The sequence below is a fragment of the Spermophilus citellus genome, assembly GCF_964194105.1.
Source record: "Spermophilus citellus genome assembly, chromosome: 9".
In the NCBI taxonomy this organism is placed as follows: Eukaryota; Metazoa; Chordata; class Mammalia; order Rodentia; family Sciuridae; genus Spermophilus; species Spermophilus citellus.
This window is the reverse complement of record NC_138191.1, coordinates 53984146-54002590: the sequence shown is the minus strand read 5'-3', so window position 1 is coordinate 54002590 and position 18445 is coordinate 53984146. Positions and strand designations below refer to the sequence as shown.

General features: G+C 34.4%; 1 protein-coding gene across 2 annotated transcripts in view; it reads right to left on the bottom strand.

Moving 5' to 3' along the window:
- The window catches only part of DPYD (dihydropyrimidine dehydrogenase), an 824864-nt gene that overhangs the window by 438329 nt on the left and 368090 nt on the right, over positions 1-18445 (bottom strand). For both annotated transcript variants that reach the window (XM_081305920.1, XM_081305921.1), the window contains one exon: positions 1265-1449. In XM_081305920.1, the coding sequence (XP_081162046.1) occupies positions 1265-1449 (185 nt within the window). The remainder of the gene's footprint in view (positions 1-1264; positions 1450-18445) is intronic.

The following is an 18445-nucleotide window of genomic DNA, read 5'->3' as shown; positions in this document are numbered from 1 at the left end:
TATGCAATACTCATTCTTAGAACCTCACATTTCTGAGACATTATGCCCCAGTCTCAGAATCTCAAGCCCCATTCTCACAGAATAAGGTGTCAGGAGGCAGGTTAATCAAACATTAACAGGATGGTGCAAATACTACTATGCCTGGCCCTACATCACAAAGTGGCCCTGCATAAATTACACAAGTAGAAGAAAAACCAGAATAGACAAAATAGTCTTGGCAAAGAGGAATAAGTTCAAGAAAACATGAAAGACAAAGTGCATTTTTACTTTAACATGTGGAAAACAAACAAAAAGACAGGAGGTGGGAAGACGTACTGTTAGTAGTCTTTCCTGAATATGAAAGAAAGATTAAGAATTTTTTCAGCAGGACCTAGGGAGGGTGGTGCACACCTGCAATCTTAGCAGTTTAGGAGGTTGAGGTGGAGGATTCCAAGTTCAAGGTCAGTCTCAGCAACTTAGCAAGACTCTGACTTAAATGAAAAATAAAAAGAACTGGGAATGTAGTTCAGTGGTAATGTACCTGTGGGTTCAATACCCAGTACAAAAAAAAAAAAAAAAGTCCAAGAATTTTGTCAACAGGAGCAAATCTTTCCAGAAAATCTTCATGCAAATGAGAGAAGTATCAACATTTAATTGAGTTATAGAGTAAAATAAAATAGAGCATCTAGTCAAAAAAATAAGAGTAAGATCTAATAGTTTGGGCTTTTTGCCCCAAGACCACACTTACTGTACAAGAGTTGCTCAACTTTAACATTTCATCATTCTTATAGTTTTCATTTTATCATAAAACTAAATAGTTAAAAAATTACAACTGAAATTCACAAACTGTTTTCTTTCCATTTTGGTGCACACAAATTGGGAAATGGATAGTACCTTATCTATTCCAAATGGACAACCAAATAAGTTTTCTGGACTGTGCAAATCATTATGAATATAGATTCTATTTCCTATCATATTGTTTATGATCAAATTTGATAAATATAGTATCTATGTGTTTATGACATTGAAAATACTTCAAACACAGCAAGACTAATGGCCTCGTGGCATCCACAAGTAGAAAAGCATAATGGATTTTCAATCAACTACATTTCTACTTTCTAGTCTGAATTTTTAAAGTTGTATTCAAGTAAATATGTATGAACATATTTCATATATACTTATTGTATACCTTATAAACTTTTCATATAGATGAATATCAGAAATAATGAAAAAGCAACTATCCATTGCAAAAAAAGACCTACTGAAAGTGATGACAAATGCCTACCTGTATATATTTGTGAATGTGCCAAGAAGCTTGCTTTCCATCATTCACTGACTCCACTGTAGTGTTAGCGGTACCAACAATATCACCACCTGCAAACACCCACGGTTCACTGGTTTGCATAGTTTCTGGATCTACTTCTGGGAGATCCCATCTGTTAAATTTTATAGGACTCAAGGCTTCTTTCACTAGGAAAAAAAAAAAAACAGCAAAAGACAACAGGCAATGACTAATCTATGCAGCACATATTAATAATTTGAAAATTATGAAAAATTATGATTTAATTATTATTCCAGGGATTCAAGCAACTGTTTTTAATGGACCATAAAAATAGAAAGTTAATGAAATATTGGAGTTAACACACTCAAAGTATACTGATTTAGCCTACTTGAAATATACCACACATGTAGAAATGAAAAACCACGGATTTGGGCAATGTTTCACATCTAAGCAGTACTAGATCCAAAAAGAAATAAAGTACAGTTTTTCCTATTACATATTGTTATATGGTTTGTATCAGAAGTGTCCCCCAAAAGCTCATGTATTGAAGGCTTGCTCCCCAAGGCAGCAGTGTTCAGAAGTGAGGCTTTGGAAAGTGATTGGATTATGAGGGCTGTGACCTCATCAATGGATACACTGATGGATAATTTAATGTACTATTAGGAGCTGGTGGAAACTTAGGAGATGGGGCCTAGTTGGAGAGAGTGGGTCCTTGGGTGTGGGGCCCTTAAATGCAACGAAATGTTCCCAGCCTCACTCTCTAGTGCATTCTCTCTCCCTCTCCTCTTCTTTCCTCTCTCTCTCCCCCATGAGGAGAACAGCTTTCCTCCCCACTATACTTCTCCTTCTGATATGGTGTTCTGCCTTAAGATAGGCCTAAAAGCGATGGAGTCAGCCAACAATGGACTGAAGCCATAGTCAAAATAAACCTTTCCTCCTTTACATTTTTTTCTCAGATATTTTGTTGTATAGATATAACACTAACACATATAAAATGAACTTTTTACAATTTATTTATCCATAGCACATTTTCCAGAACATTTTTACTATTCCAATTATCCCATACTTGTTCCTATATATCAGTTATAAGTTATAGACTGGAGTCAGTGGCCAATTTCTTCTTTTTACAGACATTTTATACAGCAAACAATGCAAAGTCTTCTACATTTTTATCAAATTGTCTGCCCTTACTAATAAGCAATTAACCAGACCAGTAATATAGTCACATTTAGCCAGAAATTTCTGTTTTGTTTTGTAAAAACCAACAAACAAACATAACCATTCGTTTCTTATGGAAACTGCTTTATAAAATAATTTTAGAATTATTTGTCAAATATATTGTTTCTCCAATGAATCTAAAAGTATCATGTAACAAGGAAAAGCTGAGATCCTCTAAGAAAACTATCTAAATGAAATTTTGGATATAAATATCCAGAAACTTAGAAGTGATGAAAGAATACAACTTAAGAGAAATAGGTATTCAAGAGAAGAAACAAAGAAAAGTAAACAACATCTAATGCTAATGCAAAGTGAGTCCAGGGTTAGGAATGAAGGTTCCTGTCATGGTTTTGAGTACAGCATTTCAGGACAGCAATTCTTTACTCCATCTCAAAAGAGAAAATAACAAATAAAAAAGAGAAGTACTTAGGAAGTCCTTGGATAGAAATGGTAGTTATTGAATACATTAAGAATCCAGTATATAATAAAACAAATATAAATAGCAATTTCTGGCACCTAAAACACTTTTTTTTCTCAAATAGGAAAAATATACACCATAAAAATAAATTGTTGTATATATTTGTAACTTTGTATTTAAAGATTAGGACTTACAGAGACTAGGATGGTTATTAGAACATAGAAGATACTGGATTGAATTCATAAAGGAAGGAATGAATGAATGAGAAGATTAATCCATGCTATCACATTCACACATTTTTATTTAAAAATCTTCTATTTGTATTTCTTTTGCCATTTTACCTTTCACCCAGAGTAAAATTAAATATTAATATAATTATTTTAAATGCAGAATGGCATTTTGAGATTTTTTTCTAGTGTTTTTAAAGGTCACATTTAAAAGACCATTATCATTTTTCCCCATTGCATAACAGATCATCACTACCATCTGTTGACAATTACGTGAGTTGCAAGAAAGTTAATAGTGAATGAACATGGCTTGTCAATCAAGCTACTTTAACAATGGCAATTAAAATACATCATCAATGAATGATATATATGCAATAAATTTTATAAATATTATGGTTAGGATATGAGGTGTCCCACCCGAAATTCATGTGTGACAGGAATGTTCAGATGTGAAATAATTAGATTATGAGAGCTATAACCTATTCGGTGGATTAATCAGTTTGTTGGATTAATTATTAGACTGGATGACTAGGAGGTAACTGTGGCCAAGTGAGATGTATCTGGTGGAAGTAGGTCATTGGGGACATGTTTTAAATATCTTGTCTCTAGTTTCTTGCTCTTTCTCTGTCCCCGTTTCCTGGCTGCCATGAGCTGAGCAACTTCCCTCTGTCACATCTTTCCATCTTGAGGTTCTTCATCACCTTTGTTCCAGAACAATGGAGTTAGCTGACCATGGACTGAAATTGTGGGCCCAAAAGAAATTTTTCCTTCTCTAAGTTGCTCTTCTCAGGTATTTTGGTCACAGCCATGAAAAGCTGACTAAAACAACTGATATAAGCAAGGAATAAAAGATAATTATTTTCTATAAGAAATGACTTCACTTATCTAAACCTCAAACTTTGGCCCATGTAAAGCTCTAAAAAAAAAAAAAGGATGGTCTTTAAATGGTAACAAATTCAGAATTGTTTCCCTAGGAGATAAAAGCCCCTTTATATATTTATCTCATTTTTTATAGGAATATCCTTGAAAGTTAAGCACAGATTTCACTCTAAGATTAAGCAAGGTAGGGATTATGTTTTGGTTATCTTTGACCTCCCACAGTGTCTACTGCAGTTAAAGACACACACACTGTGGAATAATTGAAGCTTAAGTCAGGATCTCTCACTTACATGGGCTTCTTTCAAGAGCCTATTTGAATTTTAAATTTGTAAATTTTTCTTTTCTTAAAGAGGAGTAGAGGAGCCCTGAAATTACTTGAGATTCAGACCTTGCAATATTAGAATATTTGCTTGAGCACAGTGCATTATACACATAAGGTATTTAATAAACATTTGATTAATTAAACTGAATTTTGGGGGAAATATTTTTATGATTTCTTATAATATATACAAAGGCATATATACATAATTCAATGTAATATTCAAGCTCCATCACAAACTTGGTCAATCAGAAGGTAATTACTATAATTAATTAAGTAACTTTATATTTCTTAAAATATTTAGCACTGGTACCATAGGAATATTTTACTTGTGAATTCAAAATACCCTTCTATTCATGAGCATTTCCACTGCATAAGCATTGTGTCATTATGTGTCTCTAAACATTTTCACATACTCATGTACTTTTAAAATAAGCTCACTTTCTCAATATGTGATTCATTTATCCTTTCAAGTCTTGGACTAGAATATCAACTGTTTTAATTATTTTATCATTTGTAACATCCAGCTGACCTCATTAAAAATCAAACAATTTTTTGATAACATATTCCGAAATAGAAATGAGCTTCTTTCATATTAAAAATAATCTCAGCCTCCTTTTGAAAATTATTTACTGAGTTTCCCTGTTTTTTTCTGGAGGCCTTCAAGTTGAACGCATTCTTAATTTCATTCCAGAAATAAAAAGAAAAAGTGAGAGGTCACACAGCTGGATGTGGTATCATTAATATAAATCAAAATAGAGATAATTTGTATTGATTTTAATATTTAAAATTTAACTTGTCCATATCTATAAAAGCATCATTGAAAAAAAGTAGAGCATTGACTACTTTTATGAATGCAAGCAATGCTACTGTCAGTTATAAATGTTTTCTTTCCATGGCACTAAGCAGCTACTCCAAGAAGAACTGTTTATCACAACTTGAACATCAAGTGATTAGGATCTTTTCTCTGTGGATACAGTAGAAACAATTTAAGCATACGTGTTACTTATATAGGCTTTATAAATTTATTAATACTTTGTGCAATCTGCTTATGGATCCATATACCTGTCGTAATTTCAACGAATCTTGAAATATAGCCATTTTTATTGTTTAAAGATACCTTTTAAACTGCAAAGTACCTAGCTTAGAACTCAAATCAAGAATTTGGTAAAGAAAGTCTACTTTATTCATCATTTGCTCACTAGGAGTTTGTTTGTTTAGGTGCTTCTTATAAGGAAGACCTTCATCCTTCTCCTCCTCATCATAACCACCCTTCTATGAACTCCTCACAGCTCTCTTACATTTGTCTCTGCTGATACATTTAACTGGGAATGCAATAAGAATAAACCTCAGAAACATATCTTCTGTTCTGCCTTTATCCAGCTTGGAAGGAGTGAAAGCACAAGTGGATGAAAAATGTATATTTACATTTGCAAACCAAATAGCTGCTTGCCATTTCCTATGAAGTGTTAAATGAATATTAATAGAGGGACTGTATTTCTTCTTTCTTGTTTATAAAATAAGGAAGGTTAGGAGTTTTCTGTTATAATATACAGTTTTCTTGCATATTTCTATGGGACTGCATTTTGATGGAGATTGCAGCATATGTCCCAGCAGCTCTATGGTGGAGTAGAAAAAGAACTTGAGAAAGAACCCCAGAACATGCTTATTCGCAGTCCACATTATTCTGCAAATGGGAAAGAAATATGCTAAATGAGATGATGCCTGGAATTTTATGCAGTCTTTAAAAAGAATGAAAACATCCTTAATTCATACCAAACATTCAAGATTTATGTTAATTTCCTGCCTTAATTACTACTGTGTTCAAATGAGCTTATTTAAAAAACAAAGACACTCTGAGGTGGCTTTATAACAAGAAATGGTTTTGAAATAGGAACTTTTAGTCAATTTAATGTTATGCATGAAATGATTTTTTTATATAGACTTAATTGTATTGTGACACACAAGTTCTTCAATAAGCCACAGCTTAAAATTGCAGAAACTGTCCCTCAGGGACACATCACTAGCAGATGCAGATTGCCAAGGTCAATTAAACTGATGTAGCTGTGCTGTCATATAGGTAGAAGAGAAACCCACAAGCAAATGACAAGTATATTTCTCAGTATTTGTAAAAAGATGGCAAGAATGCTATATATTAATGCGTAAATATAAATTTATCCTAAACAATAAAACAATACAACAGAAATCATAATGAAAAAGGGTTATTAGTATTCTTTGTAGTGTTTGATGTGTTATAAAACAATGGGGGAATAAAACCTTTCAACATTTATAACAAATGATATCTTGAAAGCGTAGATGAATTAATCTATGTACTTGTTATTTAATTTTACATCACCTATTAACCAGTTGGACCAAAGCACAAAGAAACAAAAAGGCAATCTCAGTAATTCAGAGCTGAAAGCAAAATCCCAGCAAAAGTAAATAGTCTGACTACAGGTTCAGGATATCACAGTCCTGTTAAATAGAACAACCTGAATAAGGAAGGGAAAGAACCAGAAAACACCTTCAACTAATCAAGTCTGAATGCCACAAGCTCTGTCCTCATATTTCCCTCCTGTCACTAACTATTTTAACCCACACATATACCCTCAACCTAAAAGGAGACCACAATGAAGATTCATCATTTCCTTCTATAAACCCACCCCCGAATTAACCTTGATTCTGTACCTCCCTGTTCCTCTAAGGTTTTAAATAGTATCTCTTATTCTCTTTAGTACCTTGAATTTTTCATTTTCTCCCCATCTTTATTTTGGAAAAAACACCAACTTTTTGACACCATACTCTTTTTCTCACCGTCATTCTTATATCTCCTTTTACCCAATTTGTTAGAGTTACTTGATGTTGACTGCCTTCGTTTCTTACCACCCAGTCATTCCTTCCAGTTCACCCCTCTGATAAAAATGTTGCCAAATTCTGTGACCCCAGTCCTGCTCCCTTTTGCATTTCTATAGAATCAATAGTTGGGTCACATTATTTTTTACCTCCTTTCTTCTCAGATTTGTAGAATGCCACTCTTTCTGGGCTTTCATTATCTTTAAGCTGTCCTTCTTGAACTCCAACTCCTGCCTACTTTTTTTCTCTTTGTTTTCCTAGCTGTCAAATACTTGGTCCATACTACACTTTCTCCATCAGAAATTATAGTCATGTGGGGCCGTGAACTTTTTACCTCAATGAAAATAACCTCAAACTCTTATCTTGACCTCTGCCTTTCACTCAGGCTGCTTGTTAAAGGTTATAAACTGGCTCTTTACTGGCCCTTCCAAATCATCACATCCAGAACCTAGTTCACAAGCTTCCTCTAGGCCTTCCTCAAATTTATGATTGATTATAAGTGAGCTCAATGTTTCAGTTTTACTCACTGTGACCACCATTCATATCTTTGCTATTCTCCTTAAAAGCTGGGCAGTTCTGGTCCTTGTTCCTTGCCCTCGCTGTAAGAAGAAGTCCTGTCTCATATTTCCTAGAAAACACATAAGCTATGACCTGAAATCTCCCATGTCTTCTCACTGCCCAAAGTAGAAACCCACTGGATCTGTATCTACTCTGTCATCCTTCCTTATTAATACAATTTAAAGACTCTCCCACTATCAGATGCCAGCATCTCCACATGAACCCTAGAATCCTCCCCTCTTACCTGGTAGGGATTTTCCTCCCTAGGTTACATCTTCACTTCTCTATTATTAGCTACTGCCTCTAAATTGGGCATTTCCTATAAGGCCATACATATATGTATAGTACCTCCCATCTTTAAACAATTCCAGTATTTGCTTCCAGTTCCAATTCCCATTTACTTCAGGGTCTTGCTTTGGAGCTAGGTATAAGATGAACTGAGTGAAACACCAATTGACAAAATTTAAGGAGTTCCTTCTCCTCAGCATAGTGCAAGAGCCCACACAGGTGCCTTACTGGCCTCACTGGTCTCACCCTAGTTGTGGCACTGCCAAGCTTGATTTCTTATCAGAATTCAACAGACAACCACTTTCTGTACATAAAATCCTTTGGGTCAGCTTCCACTACTCCATACTTTCTGCATTTCCACTTGTTTAGATGTTTGTGAACCTTCATCACTCCTTTTTCTTATATTCTCTCTTCTCAAATGGCCTAAAAATAGAGCTTTAAAACCTGGTTTAATCTTTGAATCTGCTGTTTCCAATTATCTCAACATCCACTCAATTTACATGTTCTGTGAATCCACCCACTGAAATCCTCTCTTAGATATTTCTTATATTCCATTCATAAGTTCCTTATCTAAGGGTAGCAAAAGCAATCAGTACACACAGATTACTTTGTGGTTTTCAGGCATAATGCTCCATATTTCCATATATTATTCCATGTAAAACACAAAACAACTCCTGAAAGTTATTATCACAATCAACAAAACAGCCAAGAGGTGGAAAAGCCAGTATTTAAATTTAATTATTTCAGACCCCAAAGATTTCCATGCTATAGACCACTGGTTTGGGGTCAAGAGAAAGCCAAGACAAATGGGCCAATGATAGTCTAAAATATCACCACTAAAGATCATGGAGTAACTAAAATGAAGTGGGTGGGGGTGAAGGAACAGAGACCAATTGTAGTCTTGACCAGTTTCACAGATTCAGCCCCTAGATTATCTTTTCCATTGGACTCTTTTCTTTCCCCTTTCCATTAAAATATTTGCTAACCACTTTCTGATACACTAGGCACTATGTGACTTTGTTCCAATTATTTGTTTGCCTCCTCTACTCTTTCAGTTCAGGGACCACATCTGAGTCAACCATCTAGCCTAATGATTGACTCATAAGAGAAACCTGATATATGTGTTTTGGATTTTACCTGCCTATTTCATTTATTTAGCATTCCTATAACATATTATCATATTCTAAATGATTAATTTTTTTATTGTTCTTCTTTCCACAATAGAGAGTCAGCTCATTGTGGGAAAGATACCCAAATATTCCTCTTTTGGGGGGGGGCATGGAAAAAGCTTCTATAGTGGCAAACACTGTCTTGGAAAGAACAGGCACATGGTTAATTTCTTTTGATTGACTGGACTATTTGATTTCTTTGGCTGCTCTTGTTAGACAATTTTCACCTTGGCTATGCTTGTAGAATTCAGGCAGAATAAAAGTAAGGATCTGATTTTCTTCCCACCATGTTAAGGATAAACTTAGGCTCTCCATGTTAAATAGAAAGGGTGGATGTCAATAATAGCATTTACAGACTCCTTTTGTTTTACTTGTATTCTATGGAGAGTTTCATTTCCATTTCCTAAACTGACCAACTAATCAATTCAGAATTAAAAATTGTGCAAGCACTTCACCTTGATTTGCTTATTTCTCTGCAATAATTCCATCTATTTAAGACTCTGATCTCCTTGAAGATTTGATTTCATTTTATCTGGAAGAGATCTCCTCAAGGAGGTCAGTGTTCTTGAAGTAAATATATGGGGATTGTTTTCAAATTCTCTGTTGGATTCCCCAATGCTGCACTTTGATTTGCTTATTTATATTCAATGATACCATCCACTTAAGACTGCAAACTCCTTGAAGGAATAGATCATCCTTTAATCTGATTTGGACCATAATCATCATAATTCTATGCACATTTGGGTGCTTAATACTTCTTGATAATTATGAGACAGTGAAAAAAGTAGAAAGATGACTGAAATATTTTACATATACTACTCAGTGAAACAAATAAAATGCTGAATGATGCCATCAAGTGAGAAACATTTATAAAAAAGGGTTAAGTAAGTCTCTTTCATAAAAATACCTATTTGCTGCATTCAAAGCATAAATAAAAACACATAGAAATCCTATAGTAAATTATACTACTTGTGAAAACAATATTATTAAAATATAAGTGAATACAGAAAAATATTTTAATTAACAAAATAAATCAAATGGAAAAGATTTCCTAAATAGAGCTTTAAAAGTAAGTCTATGTGTGTTTGACTGCCATGACTAATTATGTATCCATGTAATGTGTGTTCAATTTGGGCTCATTTAAATAGCAGAAATGCTCATTAGCTGCAGTATATCTGTGAAGCTTCAGTAAACAGTTTAATGGTTTTTATGTTTAACCAATTTCATAAGTTCCTGTAATTTTAGCTTTAGCAGCTCATTAATGTTATTTTTTGATATCCATCATACAGCTTTTTTTCCCCCTTGTCAATCGTTGGTAGGCACACTTCAGTGCAAACTTAAAGCACATAGTAGAATTGTATTTAAACAATTTTAGTACATAAGTAAATGTGTGATTCTAAATATAACTTCTTTATCTAGAGAGCTAGTTGTATTTTCATGTAGTCAAGATATCTTTGGTATTAGAAAAGCTACACTCAACAGGGGTAACGATTATGATGATGATGATGATGATGATGATGTTGATTATAGGACATACATAGAAAGTTTCTACATAAGCCTGTGGCTGGTTCTCTGATAGGCACTAATATATTATCTTTTTGGAGACTCACAGAATAGACATATTCTCAATTTAATAGTTGAGGACTATGCCCAGGTCACACTCTCAGGATTTGAAACTAACTACAAATCAGTTGCACATGTCTAGACTGGAAGTGCCTGGAGATTTTCAGGGGCACTCGGAGATATATCCCTAGACCTCAGGATATTAGATACAGTAACAAAGATGGGTAAAGTTCTGGAAGAAAGAATGCAAATACAGATGAAAGCAGAATCAACCACTGTTTTTAAAGTGGCAGCAAGCACAACCTGAACAAAAGCTCAAGAACGATTCATCAAAGGTACATGAGAATCAAAACATTTAAGAGAAATATAAGGCAGGCTGATAAATAGATTTGGTATTCTGGAGCTCAATGTCCAGTTATAAATGGGTTAAATAGTAAGGGAGAAAGACAAGATGTTAAGGACAAGGAATCTGGAAAACATATAGGATAGGGCATTACAAGGCTATTCTTTCTAGGAGTTTAATAATGACTGCATATAAAAAATTGAAGGCATTAGCTACCATTCATTCATTCAATTAGCAATTCTTTTCTAATAATTTTTGTCTTAGTCATGTTGTAGGCATTGTAGTAAACACAGATCAGGGATCTGTCCTTGTGAAATGTATTCACAAGGAATATATTCAGCTGTTAAAATACAGAAAATAAAATATAAAACAAGTAAGTGAAACACATTATGGTGAAAATGGCTATGAAGAGGGTTACATGACAAAGACTATTATCAGATGAGCTGGATAAGAAGCAGGAGTGGTGCATGAGATACTACAGGAATGGAGGCCCCAAGGAGTCTCTTCAATGAGATGATATCACGACTGAAACATGGAGGGTGAAAATGAGCTAGTCAAGTGAAGATGACCTAAAGGCAGAACACTCTGGGAAGAGGGAATAGATGTAAGGGACTTTCAAGAATGGCACTTAAATATTCATGTGGATGGAGGAAAGCAAGCAAGCTAAGAGGGGAGTCTGAGAAATGGGCAGCAGCCAGACCAATTCCTCTGTGGAGGCAGGAGAAAGACTGGGGGCTCTGGAACAAAAGAATGAAATATATAATTTCGGTTTCTAAGCTGATTCTGTAGGATCATACAAAAGTGAGAGTAGAAACAAGATGACTGTCACAAGAGGCTATTTTCAATGCAGGTGGCAGTGTCCAGCATCTGCCCACTCCCATACAGAGAAAGGGGCTTGCTAGCCTTCAAATAATACTTCACATTAATATCACTTGCACACACTGTTGTCTTTACTGTGAATTTTCTGTAGGGGCATTTAGAATAGAAGTTATTTTCATTCTTCTCATGCAAGCATTTATTCATCTATTCATTTATTCATTCATCCATTCAGTGAATACTGAGTTAGGGTCTGGACTTAATTTGGATTAAAATACAAACTACCTTGCAGTAGTAGCATCAATATATTGTAGAATACATAACATATACAGAATGAAATAGAAGAGCAGGAGTGAAAAAGGAGAAGCATATTTAAATGCATGCTCCATATGTATATGAAAAGAAGTATATTTAATCTGCATGCCTTTTAGATTTCCAGTATCCACCAACCTTGTAATAAAATCCATATACTTTAGTCTAACATTCAAGACACTTCATGAATTAGTAATTGTCTATCAATCCTCACTTTACTAACTCCAGTTGTATACTGTATTCAGGCTGTTTCCTATAACTTGGATAAGCTTTCCCTGTCCCTGTTCTCCTAAGCAGACTCCACCTCTATTACAAATTCCACTGCTTCCAAAAACCTTTTTTTGAATCTTGCAGCAAGAAGTCATCTCTCTAACCTGTGCTTAATACCAGCAGTTTATCTCTTACTTCTTGAATCACTTACTACCTATGGCAATTTGACTTACACATTTTTTTCTCCTGTATTAGATTGTAAGTTCCTGCATACAGGTACAATATTATTGTGTACTTTGGAGAACCTTACAGAATCTTGCATACTTAATAAATACAGAATAAAAGAATAGGAAGTCAGGTCCCATAAGCAAGTGGGAGGGGAGATTAGGGGAGTGTCAAAAATAAATTGAAGCATAATACTACCATCATGAGAGAAAAAAATACATATTAAAGAATGAGAGTAGTGCAATGATTCTAGTGATACAGAAGTTCATTTGGAGGCAAAATACAAACAGAAGGGGAAATACTGGTTCTTATTAAACCAAGCCACTTGCCAATATACTTTGCAGAGGACTTGAAAAAACATTGTATATATGCAAAAGACATATTGTATGGTATATGTTAGACACTCTTTCATATACTTGTATAAGAAAAATGCTTATGTAATTAAATGTTCTTTTAAAACCCTTTAAAGAGTATTATAATATTTTAAGTATGGCTGCCATAAAAATATAGGATGATGCTGGATAGAGCTGATCAACAGTTTTGGCATGGCCCCTGAATGTATGCTAAAGTCAATATGGGTTTCCTACTCCAACAATTCCATGTATTGTACTTACATTGGGTAGCTTCCATAATTGGAAGCAGACATTAAATACAAGTCAGTGTAATTTTCCAAGTAATATAATAACATTTATGCAGGTAAATGTCTAATTTAATCCAAGACTGATTTAGATCACATATGTTGTCCTTTCTATATTGTCCTTTGGGCCAAGAACACAAATGCAAAATAACTAACATAAAATCTCAATCTGCCTACAAAATACATATTATTAAGACCATTATTATGTAATCTATATCTTTATGGTTTAAATTTTACATTTTGATTTTACATATCATACCAGCTTTGTGTAGTTTAACATTTCACAGGAATATTAGGTCTAACACAACCTTTTATTACACTATTAGATAACTAATATTTAAAAGACAAATATAATAAGCCAGAGTCAATAAAACTCAGGGCATCTATTGCACTCACTATATGCTGAGTACATTGGCTATGTTTTATGATTTTTGCTCTCTGAAACAATTATGTTATTTTTCCATTTTCTGCCTTCTTTCCCCAACAAAACTTGTTACATGCCACTGCTCTACTTCTTGTATGTAATCTTTGATTTGATGGAAAACTACTTTGATTTGATTTATCCACTGTCTCCCTGTAAGAATGCATATGATATCAACCACTAGTGAAACCTGGAAAATAAAGATAAGGAAAGGCTCTGAACAGAGCTATTCACTGGGGAAACAAACCTATTCCTATGCAGTTATTAAAGGGAAGTAAAATAATTACAGAAATATCATGTTGTGCTTCAAATAGATGTCTAAGGCAGTTGTAAGTGATGTGATGTTGATTCCAAATCACTTTCAACACTGTTATCAGTTTGACCTCCCTCCTCATCACTTCTACCCTTTAAAGTAATTCCAAAGAAAAACTGTACAAGGATTCCATTATTTTGGATGGTTATTCTGCAGAAATGCTGGCACTTGCATTAGATTCCACCACTTCATCTTCTCTCTGCACAGAATATTTTATAATAGAAAGACAAAGAAGCTTTCAGCTAGAAAAGAAATATTTTTCATAATAAGGGCAATTTTTAAGAAAACATGTTCAGTTTTATTTTTGGAATCCTGAAAATGCTTTTGGCTCAAAATATAATTAACAGAAAAACAATGTACATAATAGACTAAAAAGGATTTATTCTCATTACTGGGCATCCAAATCAGAGGATATATAAATATTCTGTTAGTCAGGCATTATAAAATTAAACAGCAGCATGAGGAGCCAAATGTATTAATAAAAAACTGCCCTGTATGGCAGTCTTCAAAACATTTGTCCCTAACAAACATAATACAGTAGATGAGATGTTTTTGGAATTCCAGAATATATACCATATAAATTCCTTTATCATACTTTTATAAGTTGTTATAATAACATTCATTCATTCATTCATTCAATAGCCTCTTTTCTAGACAATAGGAAATGACAGTGAAAATGATATTGACTAATTCCCACTGTCTGCTTTCAATCATTCTCTATGTGTTCTCATTCTGACTCAACTGTTGAGTAGATTAGCAAATATAAATGCAACACATCACCATTTCCCTGAGATCCGTTCTACCTGCTGCATTTGTGAGTTCTGTCAACATTATAGACATCTGTTTGCCTCCCAAATTAGATATCCTGCTTCAAAACTCTATCTAGCAGATAACCAAATCCTAACTATCTGACTAAAGAAATATATTTTCATTCCGAATTTTCTTCTAAGTTCTCACTTTGTTCACTTTAGCCAGGAAAACTTCTCAAAAAATTATCTTTAACTGGTTTCTTTGATACCATTGTCTTAACTCCAGGCCATCTTCTCTTCAACATTACTGCCACCATATAGCAGCATGATTATTTTATCCCTGATGTGTCCTTCTATTTGGAAAAAAAAAATCATTGGTTTAAATTCTGTGATGTCTCTTGGTATCTTTCTTGCCTTTTCTCAAAGCTAAAGTTAGTGATTCTAATTAATTAATCTCAAAGAAATTAGGCATGTATAATAACCCTGCTTTGTCAAGCCTATGACTTGAGAATCACTCCTGTGGGCAAGGGTTCTCTTTCTTTACTTTAAGTGAAAATGTTACTGGAGGAGCTACCTCTCAGGGGAACAACTGTTGGATCACACCCTGTGATTGAGTAACTTTACCTAATTCAAGTACTCAATATTAGAAAATGTACTTACTTACTAACATGGACATTCCTAAAAGGTAATCCCTTGGTTTCTAACCCCCATCTAATTAGAGAATATTACAAATGGTTCAAAATCCAAACACAGAGAGAGGAATATTGAGCATCTGGCAGAACTACCTCATTCAAGATAAAGTTCTCTCCAATATTTAAACCTTGTAATTTGTCATATGTCTATAAAATAAAACTGAAAGTCCTAACATAGCATATAATCCTTTCACTGAAATGGAATGTGTAGCCAAACTTCCTGTCATCTTGTCCCTGACCACTCCCCATCCTTATATAACCACACCATTTGCTCTAGCCAATCATGTTCTCCCACTTCCTGGTCATAGGAGGCCATTTTGCCATGCAGTTGAATATGCTGTTCCTGTTAACAGGGAAACTTCTACTTAAGCTCTAAAGCCCAGTCCAAATGTGATCTTAAATCAGCACATTCTGTACCAATACACTTATTTGGTTCTCCCATTAGCTTATGGGTCCTTAAGGGGCAAAGACTCTCTTTACTGGTCTGCATTCCCAGTGCCTGGACAGGGTTTCTAATATAGCTGTACTTCAAGAAGTACTTAGAGTATAGATGTACTTCATTGCAAGAACAATGAGAGAACAAATAGTAGAAATCATAAAATATAAACTTTTATTGTAGAGATAAAAATGGAAAATTCATACTTTTATAGGAGGATGAGAACATGCATGCAGTAAGTAGGCTCATGATAACTTTTCTAAAGACATATTTTTTTTACAGCTTTTTAAAATGACTGTAAAATGAGTACTTAATCTAACAGTGTAGTATTAAGAAAATTGCATAATCTTCCTGTGTCTTCCATCCCTTCCACCCCCCTTCCACCTGGAAACTCCTACACATCACTGGGTCTTCAACTCATAACCCACCCACTCTAGGAAGCTTCCTCGAACCCTCAGACTCTGTTCTGTGCCTCCCTAGGACTCTCAGCTACTTCCAGCACAATTCACCATAACTGTGAGTCTTCTCTCTTCAACTGTGTATTCCTGGAGGAAAGACCCACATTTTCGTTTTCACTGCTCTGTCCCAGCTCCCTACTCAGGGCCTGGATTAGCAGGCCCATCCAAAGTTACTAAGTGAACACACTTGAAATGAGGGAACTAGAGAATATGATCTCCTGGGTCCTTTCCAGCATATTTGGAAATATAAATAAGGAAACCCCCAAGGTAAATTATTGTATCATATATATCCTATATACTGTAGTGTACTGACTACTTTCTTTTCAATTCTATCTCATCCATTCTCAATTATATTAATCATTAGTCTCTTCCTCTTAGGTTTTACCTATTAGTCAAAAAGATATTTTACCTAGCAATTAGGAGAGTAGTCCTTACTTCATCCTTTAAATTTTGTTGCCAATATTTCTACTTATATACAACATTAAAAATTTGGTCAGTTACAATAGTTTCTCAACTTGTGCTCCATCTCTTCCCCCTTCCCCTTTATTTTGCTAAGGAAGAAGAGGAATTATGTAAACTGGAGGCCAAAAAAGAGTAAATAGTTATTCAAAGAAAACTTCACTGAATCTCTAAATGTCACGGTAGCCTCTGGAAGAGATGTTTTATTGTTTGAAATATAAAACAGGCTGGTAGCAACAACAACTGATAAAAATAAATAAAGTCCCCAATTGAGTAGGCTATTAAAATGTCTTAGTGTTGTTCATTCCACTAGTGAGTTACCAAGTGACATATTATTAAGTAAATAATACAAACAAAAACAAAAATATACAAATCAAACGTACTGATTTCAGGCCTCTTAAAGACTCGGTGCCTTTTATCATTGGGTGCTTGACTTACCTTGAGCTTATATTAAAACACTTTTTCTTAAAGCTTTTCCTAAGGGTTAATAATTAAAAAAAGAAATGAACACATTTGAAAAGTCCCTGAATCTCTGCACAGCCAGGGTGTTAGGTCCTCCATTTTTTACCAAACTGGCAATTTCCATTTCTGACTTAGGACAGAACAAGGCCAATTAACCCACAGCCTGCACCTTTTCTCAGTGTGGGGGAAAGTGAATCAAAGCTATAATCGAAGTTGATATTGACAGAATGCTTGATTTACCCCATGAGGCTTTCAGAAACTTTTCTGAGAGTTTTCTAATAAGAGGGATTGATGAGTGATTTTAAAACCTTTCTTTCCCTGTGTCACCCATACACACTTATGCAACTAATTGCAATTAATGCTATCAAAGGAGTTGATTACCAAGGGTGGCATTAAAGATCCACCATAAAAGATCAGGGTTTTGTGTTTTCTTATTCTCTCTCATTCCTAGTAAGATGAGCAGAAACACAACATAGGCATTGGGTGAAGTGCATGAATTCTTTCCTTGGAGAGGGGCATGCCTCCTGCTGCAGTCAGAGAGCACCACCGCTCTGTCATTTTCTCCCCTGCACAGCCTCTAAGGCATTATGCAGAGGAGTCTTGTCACTGGGCTTCCTGTCTCCCAAATACAGGTTTTAACCTCACTTATATCATCTCATAATTTTCAAGTGCTTAATATCCTTGGGAATACTTCTTTCTTTCCTTCTTAAAAATGAATAATAATCTTATGTTAAACAAAAAATCTGGCCCAGTTCACCATTTTTAAAAGGAAAAGGCAAAGTGATTTGAAAATGCTTTATGCTTTAAATACTTGATTTGTAGAAACTCAAAAGGGGATTTCTAATAGCTAAAAATTAGTGAAGAAAAAAACTCTACTCAATAGCATGAGAAGCATCAGAATTGATAATTAAATATACAATAATTACACACAGTGCGAATTTGTTTCTTCAAATAAAATCAACCAAATATATTAAACATTTTCTCATTTAAAATTATAAATGTAAGAGCATGTGCTTCACTTATATACAAAGACAAGTTGACAGAGCCTCTAAGGCCCCTGATGAAGTCCTCATTTTTAAATGCTTTTATGTATAGATAATATTCATGGAATTATAAGGGTGTAATCTAATTCATTGAAATTATTCAAATATAATTTATT